We start from the raw sequence: 24,137 nt of genomic DNA on the forward strand, positions 1-24,137 counted from the left end.
AAAGTGTGATATACATACATCAAACGTTTGTGTTTATGCAAATATGGAAAAAAAAACAGCTCATATCAATTTTTAGTGACCAGAAAAGATCATGCGAGCTGGTGCAATTATGGGCAAATTTATGGTAAAAAAAAGTGTGAATTTTTTTTGTTATGTAAAATGAATTCATTTATTTTCTTATTAGTAGTCCCACAAGGAATCTCCGCGCAGAATTCTGCATATTTCCGCAGAATTTTAGCCCATCATTGATTCTGTTTATTTACCCGTGTAAATGTGTGTAAATCTATATTTATTCAGTTTTTACATTAATTTCTGTAATATTAATGACTAATATGAAAATATACATATGATTTATTTACAATTCAGTGTGGAAAGTAATATTTTCAGTCTTTTAGTACACTGAAAAGAGTGTTGCATGCAAAACTGTTGCAAACTATTTATGTTGAATTTAAACAAACAAATTAAATTGAGCAATGTTCAACTTAATTTGTTTGTTTAAATTCAGCCCAAATAAATTGTTTAAAGCCACTTAATGTAAAAAAAATTTTGTAAATCCAAGGAATCATCTTTGAATAATTTTTTTCAGTGTAGATATATTATATGAGAAACTTGCTTTGTTTAGCAAATAAAGTGGATGTAATTAGATTTACATTGTAAATATTAAATAAAAGTTGGAATGTTTTAAGAAACTGGAATGTTTTAAGAAACTCCTTAAGACTCACCTTTTTACCGTTGCTTTTAACTTGGATTGATTATTTTTGTTAATTTTATCATCCAATTGTATTTATAGTTCATATTTTATTGTGGTCTTTTATTTTTTGACTGTTTTTATTGTTCCGCTTTGTTTGCCTTGTTTCTCTGTTAGCGCTTTGGGACTGAGAAAAGCGCATTATAAATAAAATGTATTATTATTATTATTATTAATTATTATTATTAAAAGGTATTATTTTTTTATTTCATATATCAGGTTTTTAGTTGTGATACTCCCAAAATAATTCCGCATAAATCCGCAGATCTTTAACACAATTATGCGCAGAAATAGCAAGAAATATCCGCAGATTCTGTACGGCCCTACTTATTGGCTTAGTCTATTTATTAATCAGGGGTCTCCACAGCGGAATGAGCCGCCAACTATTCCAGTATATGTTTGACACAGCGGATGCCCTTCCAGCTGCAACCCAGCACTGGGAAACACCCATACACACCCGCATTCACACACTCATACACTACGGACAATTTAGGTTATTCAGTTGATGTATAGTGCACGTGTTTGGACTGTGGGGGAAAGCGGAGCACCTGGAGGAAACCCACACCAACATGGGGAGAACATGCAAACTCTACTGAGCTACCATGCCACCTGTAATGTAAAATGATGAGATCTTTATTAAAGTGTGGATATAAATATCTGTTTTCAGTATAGAACTCCAATAATATGGAGATTAATATCATAATTAAATTAATGTGATAATGCGTCATTCAGTGTGTTACTAAACTATTTCAGTGTATAGTTTTTTGCTCACATCTTTTTATTTTAAGAACATTTTTAATAATGCAATACAACCATGATTGAGAAATGAACTACTAAATAACCCCCCATTACAAATGAAACTAAAGAGAGATTACATTGATGTTTATAATAATTAAAAAGCATAAAAAGAAATGTGCATCATGGTGAAAAGTGGACGTTTGTACAAATAATGTAGGAATGTAAATTGCATAATCTATAACTCGAGCCATGAGGTTAATTGTGTGCACGTTTAGCATCAACATATGATACATTTGAGGCCTAAGAAATTGTGTATCAAATGTAAAGCAGTATGTATTAAGGGTCTGGTTCATTTCTAATGTTAGTTCCTTTTTCAAAATAAGGGCATCTTCAACAACTCAGACAGCTCTGCATCATGAATGATTATGTTTTGACCCCACATGCTGTAAAACATGAGCGTAGACGAGCAGAATAGGGTTACTGTTCATTATTTAGACTCTTATTCAGAGACGCATTACAGCACACACACATATGGGCTGCTTGGGAACTAAACTGAGGGAGGCTTGAATAAACAATACTCGCATCCAGTCCTGTGGGAATATATGGGTCGACCGGAGAGTCAAGACCACATGAGCTGATTATTAATGAAATGCACTGTATAGGGCTGCACAATATATTGTTTCAGCATTAATATCGCAATGTGCACTCAGTCATTGTCAGAGTTTAACCCTAATAGACTGGAAGTTTTTCATTTGCATGAAAGTTTAAAACAAGAAATGTTTACATTTATAACTAGAATAAAGATAATTGTTTATACAGTAAAGACATTAATTTACATTTCATAATTCAATGAGCTGAAAATCATAAAGCACTGTTTATTTCACTTTTATTTTTGCTCTATAGTATTTATCCATGTGTGTTATTGATTATTATATTTTATGCATGATTCGTTACCTTACAAAATCACCCCAGTTCATCTAAAATTATTAATTATTTCCAAATAGAGCTATTCTCATATTGCAATATGTGTATCGTAAAAGACAACAACAAAATATTGCAAAGTCAGATGCACTGTACATTAGTAAAAATATATGTGTCAATGAGTAGATTTGGATTTTAATTGGCCCAGATTTGTTGAAATCACTGTAATGCTTAGTGTCATCAGTGTTCTCTTATTTGGAGCCATGGCACCAAAAGAAAACTTTAAGAACCAAACTCTAAAGGGATATTAAAGGCACAGTTCACCCAAAAATGAAAATGTCCTCATCGTTTACTCGCACTCAAGTGGTTCTTAATTTTTATACTTTTTTTTTTGTCTTTTTGAACACAAAACAAGATATTTTGAAAAATATGAAATATTCCATATTAAACACAATGAAAGTCAATGGCTTTTTTCCAACATTCTTCATTCATTCATTTTTGGCTTAGTCCCTTTATTAATCTGGGGTTGCCAGAGCGGAATGAACCGCCAACTTATCCAGCACATGTTTTACGCTGCGGATGCCCTTCCACCTGCAACCCATCACTGGGAAACACCCATACACTCTCATTTACACACATACACTACGTGTGGTTTATTCATGAACTAATTTCGAGAGGATCACGTGCTTGTAATCAACATGGCTGGCTCCTCATTAGCTCCGTAATCTGACCCATTAGATTATTACAGAAGCATTATAAATAACCAGAGTTTTTCACTCCAGTTATCTTCGTCTTGAAGCTCCCCCCCTTCCACTCCTACTTCCTCCCTCTTTTTCCGATAGGCGACACGGTGGCCCAGCGGCTAGCGCTGTGGCCTCACAGCAAGAATACCACTGGTCCAACTTCCTATCGAACTGGTTGGTGTTTCTCTGCGGAGTTTACACGTTCTCCCCGTGTTCGTGTGGGTTTCCCCCGGGTCCCCCGGCTTCCTCCCACCGCCCAAAAACATAAACCATAGTCAATCGACTAAACAAATTATCAATGTAACAACCCTAGTTTACACTTCTCACGCAGCGACAAGCAGGGGAGTTCTCGAGACCTACCTGAGCTCGAACTCCCCTCTCGCCCTTCTAACGGGTGGGAGCCCCGGGCTCGAGGATATTACGAGCTCAGGGCTCTCTCCCGGGACAGCATGCCAAATACGCTTTATTGATTATCAGCTAAGTGTGAACTCTTGAATGACAATTTAGCTTGCCCAATTCCCCTATAGCACATGTTTTTTTTTTTGGACTTATGGGGAAACCGGAGCACCCGGAGAACATGCAAACTCCACACAGAAATGCCAACTGACCCCAGCCGGGGCTCGAACCAGCGACTTTCTTGCTGTGAGGCGATCGTGCTACCCACTGCACCACCGTGGTGCCCGACATTTTTCATTATACCTTTTATGTTCAACTGAAGAAGGAAAATCAAACCGGTTTTGAGCAACTGGAGCATGAGCAAATGACAGAACTTACTTTTTTGGCTTCATTCATGTCCCTCCAGCCAATCAGAGTCAAGTATCGAACAGTCCTGTATTATAAACGAATTTGTGGCTGTTAGACCTCTGTTGTGTATTATTTTCTAATAATTCAGTGGTTAGCACTGTGGCCGCACAGCAAGAAGGTTGCTGCTTCGAGTCCCGGTTGAGTCATTTGGTGTTTCTGTGTGGAGTTTGCATGTTCTCCCCATGTTAGCGTGGGTTTCCTCCATGTGCTCTGGTTTCCACTACAGTCCAAACACATGCGCTTAAGTTCAATTCAATTCACCTTTATTTGTATAGCGCTTATACAATGTAGATTGTGTCAAAGCAGCTTCACATAAAAGGTCACAGACTCGGACGTTATCAGGAAGGCTATTCCAGAGTTTAGGAGCCATAAATGAGAAGGCTCGACCTCCTTTAGTAGAGTTTGCTATTCTAGGTACTACCAGAAGCCCTGAGTTTTGAGATCTTAAAGAGCGAGTTGGATTGTAGCGAGACAGAAGATTGGTTAGATAAACAGGAGCTCGATTATTTAAAGCTTTATATGTAAGAAGCAATATTTTAAATTCAATATGAAACTTAACAGGCAGCCAGTGTAAGGAGGATAAAATTGGGGTGATGTGATCAAATTTTCTAGACCTGGTAAGAACTCTGGCAGCTGCATTTTGTACTAATTGAAGTTTGTTAATAGAGGATGCTGGGCAGCCAGCAAACAGTGCATTACAGTAGTCCAGCCTAGAGGTCATAAAAGCATGGACTAGCTTTTCTGCATCTGAGATGGATAGCATACTTCGTAACTTAGCGATATTTCTCAGATGAAAGAAAGCAGTTTTTGTGACATGGGATATATGATTTTTAAAAGTTAAATTGCTGTCTAATATGACACCCAGATCTTTTATAGTAGAGCTAACGCTAACTTTGTATCCCTCTAATTGTAGGTCGAGTTGTGAGATCTGCTGTGTACAGGATTTAGGCCCAATAAGTAATAATTCTGTTTTGTCTGAGTTTAAGAGAAGATAATTGTTGGTCATCCAGTCTTTAACATCTTTAATACACTCAGTTAGCTTGGACAGATTAGACGTCTCGTCAGGTTTAGTTGAAATATAGGGGAATTGATCAACTAAATTGGCCGTAGTGTTTGTTTGAGTGTGTGTGAATGAGTGTGTATGGGGCTTTCCCAGTGCTGGGTTGTGGCTGGAAGGGCATCCGCTGTGTAAAACATATGCTGGAGTAGTTGGCAGTTCATTCCATCTTTCTATCACGGTCACCCTTATTCAAGTGGAATTATCCTGCAGCGGGTCTAATTTATCGAGCTCATTCAGGAAACTACTTTGTGTGTATTGATCCCTGTGTGTTTACAGCACATGGGTTTACTCTCTGTCTGTCTGTGTTTGCATGGAAAGAGGAAGAGAAACCTAATTGTAAATTGTGTAACTCCGTGTCCTAACAACATGCGATAAAAGCTATCTTTTCTATGTTAAAAGGAATCAGCGATGCATTTTAAAATGTCTGTTTAAAAATGCTTTCTATTTATGCGATGTCACCGCAAATCATAAACCGCTATGACGATATCCTCAGGTACTGATTATGGGCTTTATTCAGTGTAAAATGCTCCCAATGTGAGTTTAAATCCCATTTTACGTGACATTTATTGCCGTACTGAAAGCAGCAGATAGTTCACCTCAGATCTTGGAAAATGAAATAACCAGCAGACGGTTTGAAATTGAAAGTAAAAAATGTTATTCAGTGCAAACCAACAACATCAGTCTCTCAGTAGCCTATTAATAATGTTAAAGAGGTTTAATATGTATTACTTATATTAAAACTAATTTGTACTGGTGTTTAAATGCTTCTGCTGTGTCGTGTTGCATTTGTAACATTCACTCATTCACCACACTGAGTCGGATCAATGTGCGTAAGGCTGCTGGACCAGACGGTATCCCTGGGCGCGTCCTCAAAGCATGTGCAGAACAGCTCGCTGGGGTATTCACAGACATTTTCAACCTGTCACTTAACCTAGCAACTGTGCCAACATGCTTTAAAACCACCTCTATTGTGCCGGTGCCCAAACACTCCAGCCCAACATGCCTGAATGACTACCGCCCTGTAGCACTCACACCCATCATCATGAAGTGCTTCGAGCGGTTGGTCCTGGCACATCTGAAAGACTCTCTGCCATCCACACTGGACCCACATCAGTTTGCCTACCGTGGCAACAGGAGCACAGAAGATGCCGTCTCCATAGCACTGCACTCTGTCCTCACACACCTGGACAATAAAAACACTTATGCACGAATGCTGTTTGTTGACTTCAGCTTAGCATTCAACACTGTCATACCCTCTAAGCTAATGATCAAACTTAGAGACCTGGATATCAACACGTCTCTCTGCAACTGGGTTATGGACTTTCTGACTAACAGACCTCAGAATGTTAGATCAGGCCACATCTGCTCCACCACCGTCACACTCAACACTGGTGTACCACAGGGCTGCGTGCTGAACCCCTTCCTCTACTCCCTTTTTACCATCGACTGTAGACCTGTGAACAGATCCAACACCATCTTCAAATTTGCAGATGACACCACAGTGATTGGTCTAATCAGCAATAATGATGAGACTGCCTACAGGGAGGAGATACAGCATCTGGCCACCTGGTGCACCGACAATAATCTGCTCCTTAACACCAGCAAGACCAAGGAGCTCATTGTGGACTTCAGGAAGGGACGAACAGGCTCACATGATCCCATCAACATTAATGGGATGGCCGTTGAGCCTGTCTCATCCTTCAAGTTCCTGGGGACCCACATCTCAAAGGACCTTTCCTGGACCACCAACACCTCCAGCCTGGTCAAGAAAGCTCACCAGCGCCTATTCTTCTTGAGGCAACTTAAGAAGAACCAGCTTTCATCAGCCGTCTTGGTGAACTTCTACCTTCTAAGGCACTGCAGCGGGTGGTGAAAACTGCCCAACGCATCACAGGGACTACACTGCCAGCCATAGAGGACATCCAGAAGAAACACTGTCTGCGCCGAGCACGCAGTATTCTTAAGGACTCCTCTCACCCTGCTCACAGACTGTTTTCTCTCCTGCCTTCCGGCAGGCGCTTCAGGCTCCCCCGGACAAAAACCAGCAGACTGAGGAACAGCTTTTTCCCCAGAGCTGTCTACCTTTTGAACTCCCAATACACCCCCCACACTCCTCTATTATTGACAATAAAGTTGAATCTAATCTTATCTAATTTTCTTTTCTATTCATTTGTTCATTCATTTTCTTTTCATCTTAGTCCCTTTATTAATCAGGGGTCGCCACTGCGGAATGAACCACCAACTTATCCGGCACATGTTTTACACAGCGGATGCCCTTCCAGCTACAACCCAACACTGGGAAACATCCATACGCACTCATTTACACACACACACACACTACGGACAGTTTTAGCATACCCAATTCACCTGTACCACATGTCTTTGGACTTGTGGGCGAAACCGGAGCACCTGCAGGGTTCAACGCTAAGGATTTTTTTTTACTGGTCTGTTCGGGCTAGTGGTTCAGATTTTTACTTGCCCTGCCAATATTTTCACTGGCCCCACAAAAAAAAAAAAGAAAAGAAAAAAGTTATTAGCTGTTTCTTAGCCACATATTTTAAAGGATGTGTCAAAAATAACGTCTATGAATCTAGAATTTAAATGTTAATAAATGCATAATGAGCAAAATTCAAAGTGTTATGCAAACAAAAATAGCAGTATGGATAATTTATTTTTATTGCAAAGCAAAAGGTGGCTGACCTCCCAAAATGACGACAAACTGCAAAACATCACTTCATTTTTTTTTTCATCATGTTGTTCCCACGTAGTTGTCTGCTTCCAAGATGGTAGAAACATACGTTTTCTTTTAGCCTCGTAATTTGATGTTGCCGCCATGCTGCAGTCTCCACACTGTACTGGTTGTTAACAGGTTATTAGCCAGCAGGGGCCCGTATTAGGGCCATTGGGGCATGGCTGGGTGTGTCTATATGATTTATGACCTTTGTTCTGTAAATATATACAACCTTGTGTCAAAACCTATGCATCATTAGAAAGCTATAAACCTCAAGATTCATGCTCTGAGCTTGTTTTTCAAATCAATGTACCACAGAGGAAAGGGTTCAATGAAATCACGACGGACAGCCCATTTAAACATGTGCAAAGTTCGCCGCAATACTTACGTTTTATCGCCTGTAGTTCTGATCAGTGAGAACGACTCCAAAAAAACAACCACATCCATGAAGGTGTAAGGGTTCATTGTCCAAAATGCATCCCAGCTTTTGATCCAAAACAATGGAAAAATTTGGGAAAAAATGAAAAATATTCCCATTGTTTACAAAGATCATTTCAAGAAGTAATCAGTAACGACTCTCTTCGATGAAAAAATATTTTTTATCCATCTTTAATCGATGAAAAGTCCCTGTATAATGTTTATTTTTAAATAATGTTAGAGATCGTTTTTATTCAGGAAACATTGTAAGGGAAATATTTAGGAAGGTGTCTCCTGGAGAAATGTTAGACTATTTATCATTGATCAAATGAAAAGAACTTGTATGATTTATCAGAGTTGTTGTTGTTATTTGTATGTCTTTTTGTATAATTTATTGTTGTTGTTGTTGTTGTTGTTGTTTATTATTATTATTATTATTATTATTATTATTAAAGGGATTGTTCACCCAGAAATTAAAGTTCTCTCATTATTTACTCAGACTTGTTCCAAACCCGTCTGAGTTTCTTTCTTCTGTTGAAAACAAAAGAAGATATTTTGAAGAAAGCTGAAAACCTGTAACCATTGACTTCCATAGTATTTGTTTTCCCAATAGTTCCAGGTTTTCAGCTTTCTTCAAAAATCTTCCTTTTGTGTTCAACAGAGTAAAGAAACTTGTAAAGGTTTATAAACACTTGAGGCAGAGTAAATAGTGAGTAAATACATTTTTTTCGGGTGAGTTATACATTTTAATAAATAGTTATGATTGTAAACTACAGTGCTCAGCATAAATGAGTATAGCTGTTTTGAAAAAGGATATTTTTATCCATTTCTCTGAATATAGACAATAATTGATGCATTAAAACAAAAGGGTTTTATTGAACAGTTGTACTGTATATTCATTAATATAAGAGTTTGCTCCCCTAACATCTTTAGGAATAGAAAGGTAATATATTAAAATTAGTTATTTGTTAATTTCACGAATTTTTTTATATGTTTCTCTTGATTTTTCCTGAATTTTATTTAATATTTTACTCCAACATATTAATTTGGATGTTCTCATTTCGTACTGACATCTTCAGTTTTTATGTTAGATTAGTTCATCAGTGTGCCATGAATATAGCCAAGGCTGCTGAACGACATGGCATTGAAACATAAATAAATAAGTTGTGTTTGTGTGTTTAGAGTTGCAGGTGTGTGTGTGTCGGGAGGTGACTCTTCCTGCCGGGCCGCTGTACCGGGTTGCAGGTTTCTCGCTGTCTCTACCCTGCACCGTTTCTGCATACGAAGGGCCGCGGACGCAGGATTTTGAGTGGTATCTGTACCGTGAGGATGCTGGAGGGCGGCAGATCGGTGTGGTGTCCACGCGAGACACCGGGTTTCCATATGCACCGTTCCTAAGCCGAGTGCAGTCCGGAGAGGTTCGGGTGGAGAGAGACTCGGACGATAAAGCCAGACTGATCATCCAGAGGCTCCGAGCGGATGATCAGGGCAGATACGAGTGTTACACACCCAGCACAGACACTCACTTCCTAGGGAACTACAGCTCGTCTGTCACGGTCAAAGGTGGGTCACACAAATAAAATCCATTTATTAGCATTATATTGCAGGTTATTTTTCTAAATATAAAGAGAAATTCTTGTTGTTTCTGCAGTGATTCCAGACACTCTTCTGATCACACACTCTCGTATTCTGAGCGGTCAGCCTGTGATTGAAGGGACGGAGCTGCAGCTGACCTGTGCGGCGTCTGTTCAGTCGCAGCAGCACACGCACGTGTCCGTGACGTTTGGCGTCCGCAGCAGCAGAGAAACCGAATCTCAGGGCCACAACCTGCGAGAGATCATGGGCATCGACCGCGAGCTGCGCGTGACTCCGGGCCACAGCGGAGGATTCGCCAAACGCCACCGAGACGGAGAGATCGCTCTGGAGAAGCGCAGAGGGGATGGAGGACGAGATCTGTACACGCTGAAGATGAGCGCTCTCGCACCTGAGGATTCTGGGTCGTATTTTTGCGAGGCTGCGCAGTGGATTAGAGATCCCGATGGAAAATGGGAACGAATCGCATTGAGGACCATGGAGCTTGGGAATCTCACTGTTCAACCACTTGGTTAGAAACAACTTCTCTCTATTTAATTTGGTATAGTAGGTTATGTAAAATAGCTTGTGTGGCTCAGTGGTTAGCACTGTGGCCTCAAAGCAAGAAAGTTGCTGCTTCAAGTCCCAGCTGGGTGAATTGGCATTTCTGTGTGGAGTTTGCATATTCTCCCCATGTTGGCGTGGGTTTCCTCCAAGTGCTCCGGTTTCCCCCATGCCATCAAAAGTCTTGTGTACATAATTAGTAGGGTAGGGTATCGTTAAGGTTTTAACAGTATTACTACTAGGCATGGGCTGATATAAGATTCTGACGGTATGATAAACTTGGATAAAAATATCACAGTTCAGTGTTTCCTCTAAGAGTTTTTCCAGCTGTGGTGGCTGACCTTTTGCACAAATCTAACTACCTATGGCGTTATTTCACTGACAAATGGAGAGATGTCGTAAGCGCAGTATTACAAGTCGAGATCATATTTCAAGAGTTCCCACTTCGATATGCTTGGCGTATAAAGCACGTTTGGCATGCTGTCCCGGGAGAGAACCCTGAGCTCGGAGATATTTGAGCCCAGGGCTCCCGCCCGGTCGATAAGCATATCAGGAGATCCGAGATCAGGTAGGTCTCGAGAGCTCCCCCTCTAGAAAAGGAGGAGATGGGGTGGAAGGGGGGATTCTTCCAAACGAAGATAGAAACAGTAGGGAGAAAATGATCCATTTATAGTAAACTAGGATCACTCTGATTGGATTATTACTGATTACAGATGAGTGGGCAGACGTGCTCAATCATATCACGTGCTCCTCTCGAAATTAGTTTATGAAACTTCACTTACGATACTCTTTGCTTGCGCGCCGATTTCCTCTGCTTGTGCACAAAACCTCTTGCACGCCCTCTCAAAGATATGCGGCTCAAGTGCAGATCTTCTTGCGCGCTCAAATAAACGCTGCTTAAGTGTGATTTAGCATGTTTATGTAGTGAGTATGTCTCCAACATTTATAAGATTATCTAGGAATATTTATGAATGAATTAGACCTACAGAGCGGCATTCATGCGTCCTGAAGTAAAGTGAAACGGCTATAAACTCCAGCAAGATAGATTCTGTTGTAAAAATAAATGCAGATTATAAGACCGTGAAAGTGTTTTTTGACCTTGCATGCATATTAGACTGTTGTTGGAGACCCTTACTATCAAAATATGACCCTATTTCATGTATAATAGGGGCTCTTTAATGAAGGAGACTTGAACCCAAATAAAAAATTAATTACACTTGCAATAAAATGTCCCGAAAGATGGTTCTGGTTAATTGAGGTACTCTTATCGATATACGTGCAGATCTTCATTTCTGTAAACAGTTTGTTTTTAGCAGTAATTTAATGCTGGAGCCTATGCAAAGCCATAGACCTTTCTCTGTAAATAAAGTATAATTATGGAAACTGTGTTCATCTTAACTGAAAGCTACGCCGTGTTTGCTAGCCTCACGCATCACACACCTGTCAGTCAGTCAGCACGTAACCTTAAAGGGTTAAAAAGAACTACTGCGGTTACAGAAAAGTTTGTGGTGTTATAGTTCACTTGCCTTTTAAAACATTTTGGTGTGATTTATAATCCGCTATTAAAAACAACAACAACAATGACTGAATGTTTTGAATGGGTAATGTAGCCGTGGAGGGATGCATTTTGGTGTGGCGCCTCGCCATGGAAGAATGAATAGTGGAAACCATGCAGTTTCATGGTATCACTGTATTGCCATTATTACTCTAAAGTAATAGTTTTTTAAATGTCTGGGTAAAAACAAAAACTTTTTTCCACTTTGAACACAATATATTTTATTTAGTGATATTTTGGAACAGTAAACATCTCAGCCTAAATAATTAAAATAAATGATTGACATCTGCTGTCCTCATTAGATTCAAAAACACTGATTTCTTTACAATTTAAAACGACATCTTTGGAGATTATTTTCTGCTGGTCTTCTCCTAAGAAACAAACAAAAAAGTCAAAGGGCACCTAGGTTACCCCTTTTTTCCATTTTAATATGAGTCTTTGGTGTCTCCAGAATGTTTCTGTAAAGTTTCAGCTCAAAACACCCATCAGATTATTTATTATACCTTTTATAAGATTCTATTTTATACATTTTTGCACTAGGAGGCTGTTTTGTTGTACTGCGCCTTTAAGGCTAGTCCTCCCCGCCCACCGTTTCTCTGTGCCTTTCAGCGTGCCTTAATCTCCTCCCTCGGCTGCGTTACACAACAGACAGACATAAAGATAGCAGATCTCACGTAACATTTGTGAGAAATACTACGGTAAGAACTTTACCAATAGCCGCATTTCCACTATCACTTCCGGGGCGTAATCGGGCCAAAGCGGTGTTTCTTTGGGGCCGGTGTCCGGCCTTTTTCGGCCCGCCGAATACCTTGGGCCAAGGAGGGCCAACTGGGGCTTCGGGGCGGGGTTACGTACAAAGGCGGAGTTTTCCTGTCAGGTAAAGAGGAGACAAGATGCTTTCTTCCCTTACATTTGTTTTGCTATCGCGCTTGATCAACTCACTAAGAAGAAGAAAAAATAAATGCCGCCGAACTCGAATGTCCTTATCCAGGGATCGCTGTCTGGCCTTACACCAACAGACCACAAACAGTAAAAAAGCAATCGCTTCGGTGTTCTCCATCTTCCAGCTCTCGTAGTGATGCCAGGTTGTGTTTGTGGTTATAATTTGAGTTTTTTGTTCCCGCTGAAGTGGGCGGGTTGTGTGACGGGTTGTGTGACGTTTGATTCGGGGGACGTTCTGGGGGCGGTGTTTGCGTGACGCGCTGTGAGCAACTAGCCCGACAGTGGAAACGCGGCATGATTTCGGCCTCATTTTTCAACCTCCCGGGCTATTGGCCCGGCCTGGCCCGATTAAAGCCCTGGCTCGCACTGGCCCGATAGTGGAAATGCGGCTAATGAGTATTTAATGCATTTGTTGTGGAGTTGCAACGATGAGTCGCACACAATGTCGTTACAAAGTTTACGCGCAGACACACACACACACACACACACACACACAGACAGAGCGCGTTTAGCTTTGCACTCGTTTTGTACGCATATGTGACAGGATACAGGTTAATCTCCACTGCTGTATGGATATCTGTTATGTTAATGTACAAAATAAACCCGATTTAACGTCCACAAACCGGGACTGAAGCGTCTTCCTTTATAATTGTTCTGAGACGCGGCTGTGCTGATGAAGTAAAGCTAAGCTAAATCGCTGTAATTCATTACACACATGCGCTGTTTTAAAACATGTTAAACTTGTGAAACTCACTCTTGATCAGATTTGATGATGATTGATGATCCTAGCGAACTGAACACACCTTTTATTCCCGCTGCTTTGCGCACGTCTGGTCTTGTTTATATTATTATACACGTGAATACCGGAACATGTTAATACGTGCAGCTGTCAATCAATTCGGTGGGCGGGGGGACCGCACTCCTACGTAAAGTTGCGGTCGATCTGAAAACCTAAATTTAAAAAAAAGGACTGGGTGTGTTTATTTCAGCCCAATATGACAGTTTATAGACTATCTACACATGTCTGTCCAAAAGTAGATTTTTAGTAGATGCTTCTAGTGTCTTAGCTTAAAGAGCTAATGAATGTGCACATTGTTTTATGGATTTAATTCATATTAATGAGGGTGATTTCCTTAAGCACAGTTTCAGTAAATTCAAGTTAAACGTCTGCAATTTAATCAGACAGGCTGTTAAATGGGTCCGTGCATTGCTTTTATGTTAATGAATCTGCGTTTGCATGGATTGAGAGTCGTTCTCCCGTTTACCGGCTGTGTGAGATTGGGATAAGAAGCATCTGGCAGATCTGCAGGCATTGGCAAGGCCGTCTGCTCCAGCTCAATTTACAGTGTATCCATCTTATGACTGTTCAAGCTTCTGTGGATGTTGCATACTGTACTACATTCACACTGATCAAAGATTATCTCGGAGGTCTATTCGCTGTGTTTTGGATGCATGTCAAACTATCGCACATGCATTTGACACTGCGGTCTTGTTGGAGTGTTGTAAAAATGCATGCATGTTATGTACAGTTAGGCATGGGCCGGTATAAGATTCTGACGTATGATAACCTTGGATAAAAATACCATATCACGGTATTGTGATTACTTCATTAAAATATCTTCTTTTTAAATGTCTGGGTAAAAAACAACCAATTTTTTCCCCTTTAAAAAACAATATATTGTATTTTTTGAAAGATTTCTAATATTTTGAAGTGGTAAACATGTCAGGCTAACTCATTCAAATTAATCATTGACTTCTGCTCTCTTCATTTGTTTCAAAAACACAGACTTCTTTACATTTTAAAATGGCATCTTTGGATGGAGATACTGTTGTCCATGCCTACAATAATTGTGTAGCATTGAACTTATTCTGCAATGCAGAAGTGCGCTCGTTTTTCTGATTGTTCTAGAACTTCCCATTCAGTCGCTTACAGGACAAATGACCAGGGATAATAATAGTCAGAAAATGGTCAAACTTCTTCCTCTACAAACATAGAAATAAATGTGTTCATGACTATAGAGAAAAGTAGAATAATATAATAAGACATTATCAGTTTGCCACATCAAGCAGCATAACGAGCTGTATTTAACGTCTAAAATCAGTAAAAAGTTAATGAAAGCGGACATCTCGAGCCAAGAGGATTCCAATGGCTGCTCGTGCGTGATAATTAAGTCAATAGCATAATAATTGGTAATCAGGTCATTGAATTATTAGAATATAATGCACACCTGAGATGGAAATGAGCCACAGTGTGAAGCAGAGTTGCTGCTGCACTTTAGATGTGCATTATTGTCTAATAATTCAATGGTCTGGAGTGCATTATTCCAGTTATACACTGCTAAATCCACTGTTGGGATGTTGTTTGAGAGTTTAGTGCTCCAGTGTGTAGCACTAGTTTCTTCCACATCTCCTCCAAAGCCTTCTGTTGTGTTTTGATGTGATTTTTGACTGTTGTAGCTGTGAAATAACTCTCAGCTGAGTGATATGGAGATGGAATGCACTCAAAACCTGCCGGAACTACTTTAGCTGAGCGTTTCCCTGAGAATAACAGCACACCTTCGCTTAGACACTCATCAGCCAATCTCAATCGAGAATTCAACAGACATGTAATATGCATTTTCATTCATATCTTTACATTAGTTTATTACATAACAAACGAGGGTTAATAAGAATAGTCTCTAAACGCCTCATTTTGATGCAGTTTTGCATGTATTTGAGCATTAAAGCACTTACTTTAAGATGAATTTAGACATGTGTGAGTTCTGTTGGTCTCAGAGGATGAATGCACACGCACACACACACAACAACAACATCATGAGTTCTCTTTCGCGCTTTTAAAACATGAATGAATCGAATACGCATCAATAAATGAAGTGTGTCCCATGCTGCAAAACGAATGCATACTGCTGGAAAGGGGGCAGGATATGATGCAATAATTGTTTTATTAATCGAAAATCTTTTTTTTAAATTGAATAATGTTTTTTTTTTTCGTTATCGTAGGAAGCCAAAATCGAAACTGAATTTCGATTAATTGCACAGCCCTAATTGAAAGTGCACTACTTTGGAAAGCAAGCATCAGTATATATTGACCTGTAGACCCAAGTTTTAAAGGGCACATAGTTGACCTCTTTTCTATGATGTAATATTAATATTCAGGTTCTTCTGAGTGTGCCAGTTTAGCTTCAGTTTAAAACACAATTCAGATTGTTTTATTATAATGTGTTAAAAAGTGTCATGTTGGGGGCGTGTCCACAGCTCGCTGATTTAGGGGTGTGTTGCTTCACATGTAGATTAGTTTCGGCTTCCCGCCAACGTAACAAGGGGGCGGGGCCATGAGCTCACCCGCTCTGCGTTTGCAACAGAGTCTGACAGGCAGACGGAGAAGGAGAGAGAGGATCAGCATTCAGTCGTACATGTACGACTCGGACACAGACCAAGCAGAGAGTACAAAATCATTTGTGTCTTTGTACAGTTTTACAGCCAACTGTGTGCTAGTTTCAAGTGCCGAGCTTGTACACAGAAACTAATAACCACACACACTGAATTAACTTTGACTGAGGCACCGGATGCGCCGCTCGAAGCCATGACACGGCACACCAGACACTCTCTGTGGCGCGGCAGAAACATGAAGTGTCCCGAATCGTCGCGCCACGCATTTTTGAATTCTAAACATAGGTTTCTGCAGCGGTCCGCGGCGCCCAGCCGTCGACTTGAGTGTACCCTGATAGAAACCGATGTTTAGAATTCTAAAACGCATGCTAGTTAAGATCACAGGGAGCTTCTGGGATCGCGAGAAATGCAAACGGCTGAAGTATAAGGTAGACTCAATGAGAAGTACACATGTTTGCAAACCTACCTAAAGATACAACCAATAATTCTGATTAGAGCGATAATGTGGAGAATATTGATCTTGTGTTGAGTCCAATGAGCCTTGCATCTAAAAATAAAGCTAGCGTGTTTCTTTAGTGATATCGCTTCGACTCACGCTGAAAATGGCGGACGTGAATCAACAAACTGAGGATATGATGACGCGCCTGTCAATCAATATTGGTGGGCGTGGGGACCACTCTCCTACGTAAGGTAGCGGTCGGTTTGAAAACCGCTCCAATTGGTCCACCGTTTATTATGTTGTTAAATTGAAAAAAAGCACTGTGTGTGCTTATATCACCCCAATATGACAGTCTATACACCATACATGCACATATGGCTGTCCAAACAGCTTGAAAAGTAGATTTTTTACCATAGGTGCCCTTTAAATCTCAAACTGTTGTTGTTTTTGTAGATGTAATAATTAAAAGTTGTCCCAAAACTATTCAACAACACGCATTCTTGTGTGAGGACAGTTTCAAAAAAAAAAAAAGTGTTCCACTTCAAATGCACTGCCTTGGAAAGCATCAGTGTTTATTGAGCAGTTGTCTCAAGTCTTGCATCTCAGACAGTGTTGTGGTTTTTGTGAGTGTATTAATGAATGTGTGTAATGATTAATACTGTATGTGTCTCCTCTTGCAGCGGACTCCCTGACGGTGCGCTCTGTGCCAACGGGCGTGGTGTCTCTGCAGCCGGGTGCTCCTCTGTCCCTCAGCTGTGTGGTTTCGGGTTTGGGCTCCTGGAACCGCTCTGCGCTGCTCGTGCAGTGGATGCGGCGTGGATCATCGGGTGGTGTGGAGGTGGAGCTAGCGCGAGTCGGGCCTGACGGGGTAGTGCTGTGGGGTGATGATGCCAGCCGGGCGGGTGGAGGCAGCATGGAGAGAGAAGCTGATGGGAAATTTTCTCTGCGGCTTTTTTCGGTTCACCCTGCAGACGCTGGACTCTACCGCTGTGCCGTGAGCGTGTACGCCGGACGGAAAACACCAGGACCGGCCAGCCCCGCTACCGTAACCCAGAGGTCAGACTGGGTCACCGTTAGCCTGAAGACTGAAGGTAAGTGAGGGAGCCCAGCAAGCAATTTTATGTGTTTAATGGCTCGTTTCCTCTGACTGGTACGGTACGGTTTGGTTTGGTACGGGTCACCTTTATCAGGCTTGCGTTTCCACTAACAAGGGTACCCTTTTGGTGGGCGTGGTGTATGACAAAAAGTTTCAGTCGACGTCACTCCGATATGTTCCCAACTACAGAAGAACTACACATAGCAGACATTTCGCCGGTATTTAGGTTCAAAAACAACACAAAATATAGCCTACAGTCATTGTAAACCTCTCATCTGTGTCTGTAATCTTCAGCAGCACATGTAGCCTCTGTTAGAGAGTAAATCTGTCATTCCCAGTTCATAATAGTCCAAAAGGTGAAGATAATAAGTTAGTTAATCATGGCATTTTGTACATGTTTGCTGAATAATAATGTGCTCCTTGTTTTCCGGCTTCTCCTTTGTTTCTTCACGCTTCACTCTCGCGTTTGTCAGTGTCTGACAGGATCGGGTTTCAAAAGCACGTCAATAATCAAGCGCAGGTTATTATCATCAGCTCAAGAAGTTTGTTATTTCAGATATAATGTTAGACGCACGCGAGTGCTAGCAAGAAAGCGAAACCGCTCGCGCCTCAGACTGCCTCGTAAAAAACTACGGGGCACAGGGTAAATCTGCTCTTCTTCTTGGCTTTGTGGCTGTTCATCAAGACGACGACAAGGTTTGTTTGAGCCCAGATCGACCATGGCTCGTTATTATATGTATTTATAATTCCGCTGTAATCTCTCGCTGTGTATTTCAAACATGGCGGGTTTTTGTTTTCATTCTGGCTAATGTATAAGCGAAGGACGTATCTCTGTAAACCAATAGCGTTCAGCTGCGCGTGTGGCTCCGCCTTTTGGTACCCTTTCTCGTGTTTGGTACCCTTTCGAAAGGGTTCTGAAAAAGTGGTACGGTTTGGTTCGGTACGCTTTTTGACAGTGGAAACGGCCATAAAAGCGTACCAAACCGTACCGTACCATACCACTCAGAGGAAACGGGCCATAAAAGATGTTTAAAGGGCCACGAAACCCCCCCTGCCTCAGCAGGGTGTTTTCACAGCTCCTGAAAAAAAAATCAGGAAAGTGGGTGAGTCCAGCTCTGTTTAGGTGGAAGTGTCGGGGGAGGAAAGAGGGAAGGTTTTGGATAAAATGGAAGTTTCCGTTTGGGCACATGCTGATTTTCACAGAGGCAAAACAAACACACCGACGCAGGAGAGAAAGACATTGACTGTGTTTACAAGGACATCAATAATCAAATTATTTGCCAAATTATCAATTTGTTGACTTAAACTGCAGTTTGGCACTTTCACTTTCATTCAGGAACATTTCATGCATGGCCCCTGTGACAAACCAGATATTGGACACAAGGAACTGCTGGACGTGTAGTTTTAATGGAATGTTTGATACGGGACGGTGGGGCTGCATGATTCTGGCAAACATATAAATCATGATTTTTTTTGCTTAAAATCAAGATCACAATTCTGTAAATGTACAATAAACAATAATAATATTAGGCCTGTGTGTAGGTGTTGCTTAAAATGCTAAATTTTGTACAGTCATTATGGTGGACTTGAATTTGACTTTCACTATGTCCTGTTTGTTAATTCACAGTAAATGATGACATCAAAATATAACTATTCATAATTATAAAGTTGATTTATTATGTTTAAGACATGTGCTTGTCATCTGTCATTTACAAAATTATGAGACCATTATATTTTCATTATATATAGGCTAGGGTTGTTATACTGACACAATTCAATTCACTTTTACTAGTATAGGAGCCAATCATCGATCGCTATAGACTGACGTTTCTCCGGGGGAGAAACTCGGACCAGACACTGGAATCTCAGAGAATACTTGCTTCACAGACATAAGAAATATATCCACATAAAGCTTGAAATCTGTACTTTTAAATGAACCCGCTACACTTGGAAACAAAAGATATATGGTTTTGTAATCTGTATGAAACGAACGCGAGGTACAGTCAGTCCTGTCAAAAAAATAAATAAATAAATGTGTTAAGAAAATCTTCTCTCCGGTAAACAGAAATTGGGGAAAAATAAACAGGGGGGCGAATAATTCTGACTTTAACTGTATGTATGCATGTGTGCTTATGTGTTTCTCTCTCTCTCTCTCTCTGTGTGTGTGTGTGTTCTTCAGAGGTGCGAGTGTCTGCTGTTATTGATCTCCCACGCCGGCCGCTCCTGAAGCGTGGCAGCACCGTCTCCATCTTCTGCAACGTCTCCATCTGGTCCCGCACTCCCGCACGGGTGGCGCTGCAGTGGCGTCACACACCTGAGGATCCGCTCCAGAAAGACAGATCAGTTTCTGCGGACAGTAAAGGTCAAGTCCTTGCCGCTTTAACCCACGATGGCCTGACGCGCATCTACAGCAATGGCAGCGATCTGAGTGTGGAGCGAGTGTCAGAGATCTGCTACCGGCTGCGGGTTTTCTCTGCCGATCAGCCGGATCAGGGACTCTATCAGTGTGAGGCGCAGGTTTGGGCTCAGGATCCCCGCGGCGGATGGTACAACACTGGAGCGAGAGCAGAGTCCACCACTGCACGCCTGTATCTATACGCACGAGGTCAGATACTGCTAATTATCATCATTACATCAATATTGAAGCACTTTGGGTTATTATTGCATCCAACCTCTTACAAAATTTAAAACCGGCATTCATTTGTAGCCTACTATTAAATTATTTAGAATGTACTCACATTTACTCACCCTCAAGTGATTCCAAATATTTCTTATGTTTTTTCTTCTTTTACACAAAAGAAGACACTTTGAAGAATGTTGAAAACCTGTAACCATTGACTTCCATATTGTCTTTTTCCTACTATGCAAGCCAGTGGTTACACGTTATACTTGTTTCAAACCTCTTGTTAATCAGAAAGGAAGATATTTTGAAGAATGTTGAAAGCCTGTAACCATTGACTTGCATAGCTGGAAAAAGACAATATGGAAGTCAATGGTTACAGGTTTTCAACATTCTTCAAAATATCTTCCTTTTTGATTAACAAGAGGTTTGAAACAAGGATAAGGTGTAACCATTGACTTCAATATTGTCTTTTTTCTACTATGCAAGTCAATGGTTACAGGCTTTCAACATTCTTCAAAATATCTTCCTTTCTGATTAACAAGAGATTTGAAACAAGTATAACGTGTAACCATTGGCTTGCATAGTAGAAAAGACAATATGGTAGGAAATATTTGAAAAATTTAATTATTTTGGCTAATTATTTTGTCCTCAGCTGTATATGTGTGTATATGTGTGTGTGTATATATATATATATATATATATATATATATATATATATATATATATATATATATATATATATTTATATATATATATATATATTTATATTTATATTTATTTATTTTATTTTTAATTTTTTTGGTCTGGTCTGTAGACTGACAGATGAATCGTTTAAACAACATATTGGTTATCTGAATTACTTTTCTATTTGGTTGGGGTCACAAAATTGCCAAAAAGATAAGAAACGCAACAGAATTTCACCGAATCATGAAATACACTGTTTTCAGCGAATGGGTTGTTTTCGATCACGTGGTTCCGGTGATGTGCGAAAAACAGATAGAGGGCTGGAAGTAAAAAAAATATGAGGAAAGTCCATATTTTTGCGATTTACACCATATTTCAAAGGAGATGAAAATAGAAAATAAGCACATATGTTGTGCATTATCCTTATATCATGAAGAGGGCCAAGTTTTCTACTCAACTAAAATATATTTGCCTGTAACCAAAGCGGTACATACTGTATAATATGTTACATGAAAAATGCTATAGTGAATACTACAGCAGGGCTATTCAATTAGTTTGTCATGGGGGCCAGTTCATGAAAGCATCCCAAATGAGGGACTGGAGAGACTTGCAATATGAATGATGACACAGCATATAAGAGCCCATATGCTGTATTTTTGCTCCTTAAGACACCCACGTTGGCTTTTTCTACGTTGAAATGTTAATATATTGTATTTTGAAACTACACAACATCACTGCATTGTACAGTAGGCTTTTTTATTATTACAAACATTCAAATGTTGTATTTCAAAGCACAACAGAAGCAGTGCATTGCTCAAGTCGACTTCTTCTACATTCAGACACATTCATATGTTGTTTTGAACTGCATAGCAAGCAACAATTATAGATTTTGGTTGTGCGATTATATAGTCTCAAGAATAATCCTGGTTTCATGGTTATCACGTCTAATGTCAATGTAAGCTTTATATTTGGTAAGTATTTAAATGAACTGTTGTTATCATCTGCGTTACTACATACATAATCATTTTAATCATTTGTAATAAATCGTCTAACATATATTTTGTTTACATCGCACTGAAAGCCACGTACAGCTTTAACCACTACACGGAGTGTCTGGAAGACGCGAGCTCATCGCTCCGCTTGCAGACGCATATTGGCATATATTCTAATATTGGAAATAACGAACTTGCGCATGGAAAAGACGCAATATGTGAACGGCCCGCTGCCATAGTTTATCCAGTGTGCTTGCGTATTAGCCATTGTGTAAGCTCTGTATTTAAGCGCTCAGCTGGCATAACTTTGTTTAGTTGCAGCAGTTTCGTTCCAGCAACAGAAACGCGGCGTTGATAAGCCTTTATGATTAAGTATCCAAATGTTTTCTGCTGCTAACGCAACTCACTCAATGTCAGGTGACTCACGCTCTGCGCAGCCTTCAACTGCAGCTCGTGCTGTATTGAACAGACACACGTCACTTCATAACTATAGCGGCCGGTTTTCAACTGAACTGAATTTATTTTAATGTCTTGGTCACACTATTTGGAGGACCGGAACAAATTGCTGAAGTCAGCCTGCCAATTGAATAGCCCTGTACTATAGTGTTTGGAAGCGTACTATAGATCAGTGGTTCTCAACTAGTTTGGCCATGGGACCCACGTTTTTACATGGTCATCAAGCTGCGACCCAAGTTTTTAGGAACTATAATATAATCTTAGGAATTATAATTAATTTGTATTTATTTATTAACATACACAAATAGAGACAGATAAATCATAAGAAAATCACCAAGACTTACAAATAAACAATATTTTATTGCTGTCATTTAACAAAATGTGCACTTTTGTGATGCCCTCAGCTCTTGGAGTCGTCTTTGTAAATAGTCCACAGGTTTGTCCTTGCAACCGGGATGTTTGGTTTCTAAATGTAGTTTCTTGTGAGAGCACCTCACTACATATGACACACTGAGGTTAAGCCTTTTTTGTCATCAATAGATGTAAATCTATACTTTACATATTCTGGGTCGTACTTGCGCGTCGACATATTTGTTGCTATAATTAAATGAAATTTCACATGTCAAACGGTACGGTTGTCGCACGCGCATTTCAAAATAAAAGTCCGGTATAAGCAAAATAAGTTAAAAATGACTTTTTTTTTTTGTTTCACACACATTGTTCCCACCAGTTGAGAAAACTGCTATAGATAATGACTCGTAGTCATCATAGTATTGTTGCTGTGGTACAACACCACTGTAGTAATAAACAAATTATGCAATAGGCTTCAGTTTTTTGCGCTATAATCACAATGCACCACAGTTTACACTAACAGTATAGTATTTATCATTAATTTATCAGTTTACTATGCTACAGTATTCTGTAGCATTCATTAACAAAGAGTTGTACACATTATAAACGTTAATATGTGGCTCAAAAACATGTTTATTATAGTTTTTCCCCCATGCAGATCTTCCAGACATCCTGAAATAACTGATGAAAGGTTACAAAAGTTTGGACGCATAGTCCACATTATTATTTATTTATTTTTGTAAAGGGGGAAAGTGCTTCACGATAATAACCGTCTACTTTTGACGCAAGGGTTGCATTTCTTTTTTGTTCTGTCGATCACCTTACCATTAACAAACATTCACCACTTCTGCGCATCTCGATGTTCACGGTACAGTTTATTCTGCTGAAACGCCAGTAAAGACTTGGATTATTGCAAAACAAGATTTCATTGCAGCGATTACAAAGCAGGATTATACGTTATTTATATTCTCCTGTATTTTGTATAAGTGTGGTGGTGTTCGTTTCTTATTTTTATATAACACATTAACATATTTATACACATAGCTAGGCTTGTTTATAATCTTTATTGATGCGACTTACTGCGTTCAAAAAAGTTTGTACACATGGATGTATTGAATAAATCTTTATTACATGCCGCCTTTTCTTGAACTTTTGGAAGTCTTTAAAGCTGTTTGGCATTTCTCTTTTTAGCTGATTTAAACTATTATAAACAACATAAAACAGAAACATTTTTGAGTTCAGCCATTTCTATGTAGAAGGACCACTTCCTGCCCTCCATCTGAATTTCGCGCATCATCAATGATGTCATGT

At 39.9% G+C, this 24,137-nt stretch overlaps 1 protein-coding gene across 1 annotated transcript in view; it reads left to right on the forward strand.

The window, feature by feature from the left end:
- The window catches only part of igsf8 (immunoglobulin superfamily, member 8), a 36,200-nt gene that overhangs the window by 9,823 nt on the left and 2,240 nt on the right, over positions 1–24,137 (forward strand). Inside the window, exons 2-5 of the mRNA XM_056460665.1 lie at positions 9,345–9,725; positions 9,814–10,266; positions 17,305–17,715; positions 19,900–20,325. Coding sequence (XP_056316640.1) covers positions 9,345–9,725; positions 9,814–10,266; positions 17,305–17,715; positions 19,900–20,325 — 1,671 coding nt within the window. The remainder of the gene's footprint in view (positions 1–9,344; positions 9,726–9,813; positions 10,267–17,304; positions 17,716–19,899; positions 20,326–24,137) is intronic.

Source organism: Danio aesculapii, chromosome 6, assembly GCF_903798145.1.
Source record: "Danio aesculapii chromosome 6, fDanAes4.1, whole genome shotgun sequence".
Taxonomy (NCBI): Eukaryota; Metazoa; Chordata; class Actinopteri; order Cypriniformes; family Danionidae; genus Danio; species Danio aesculapii.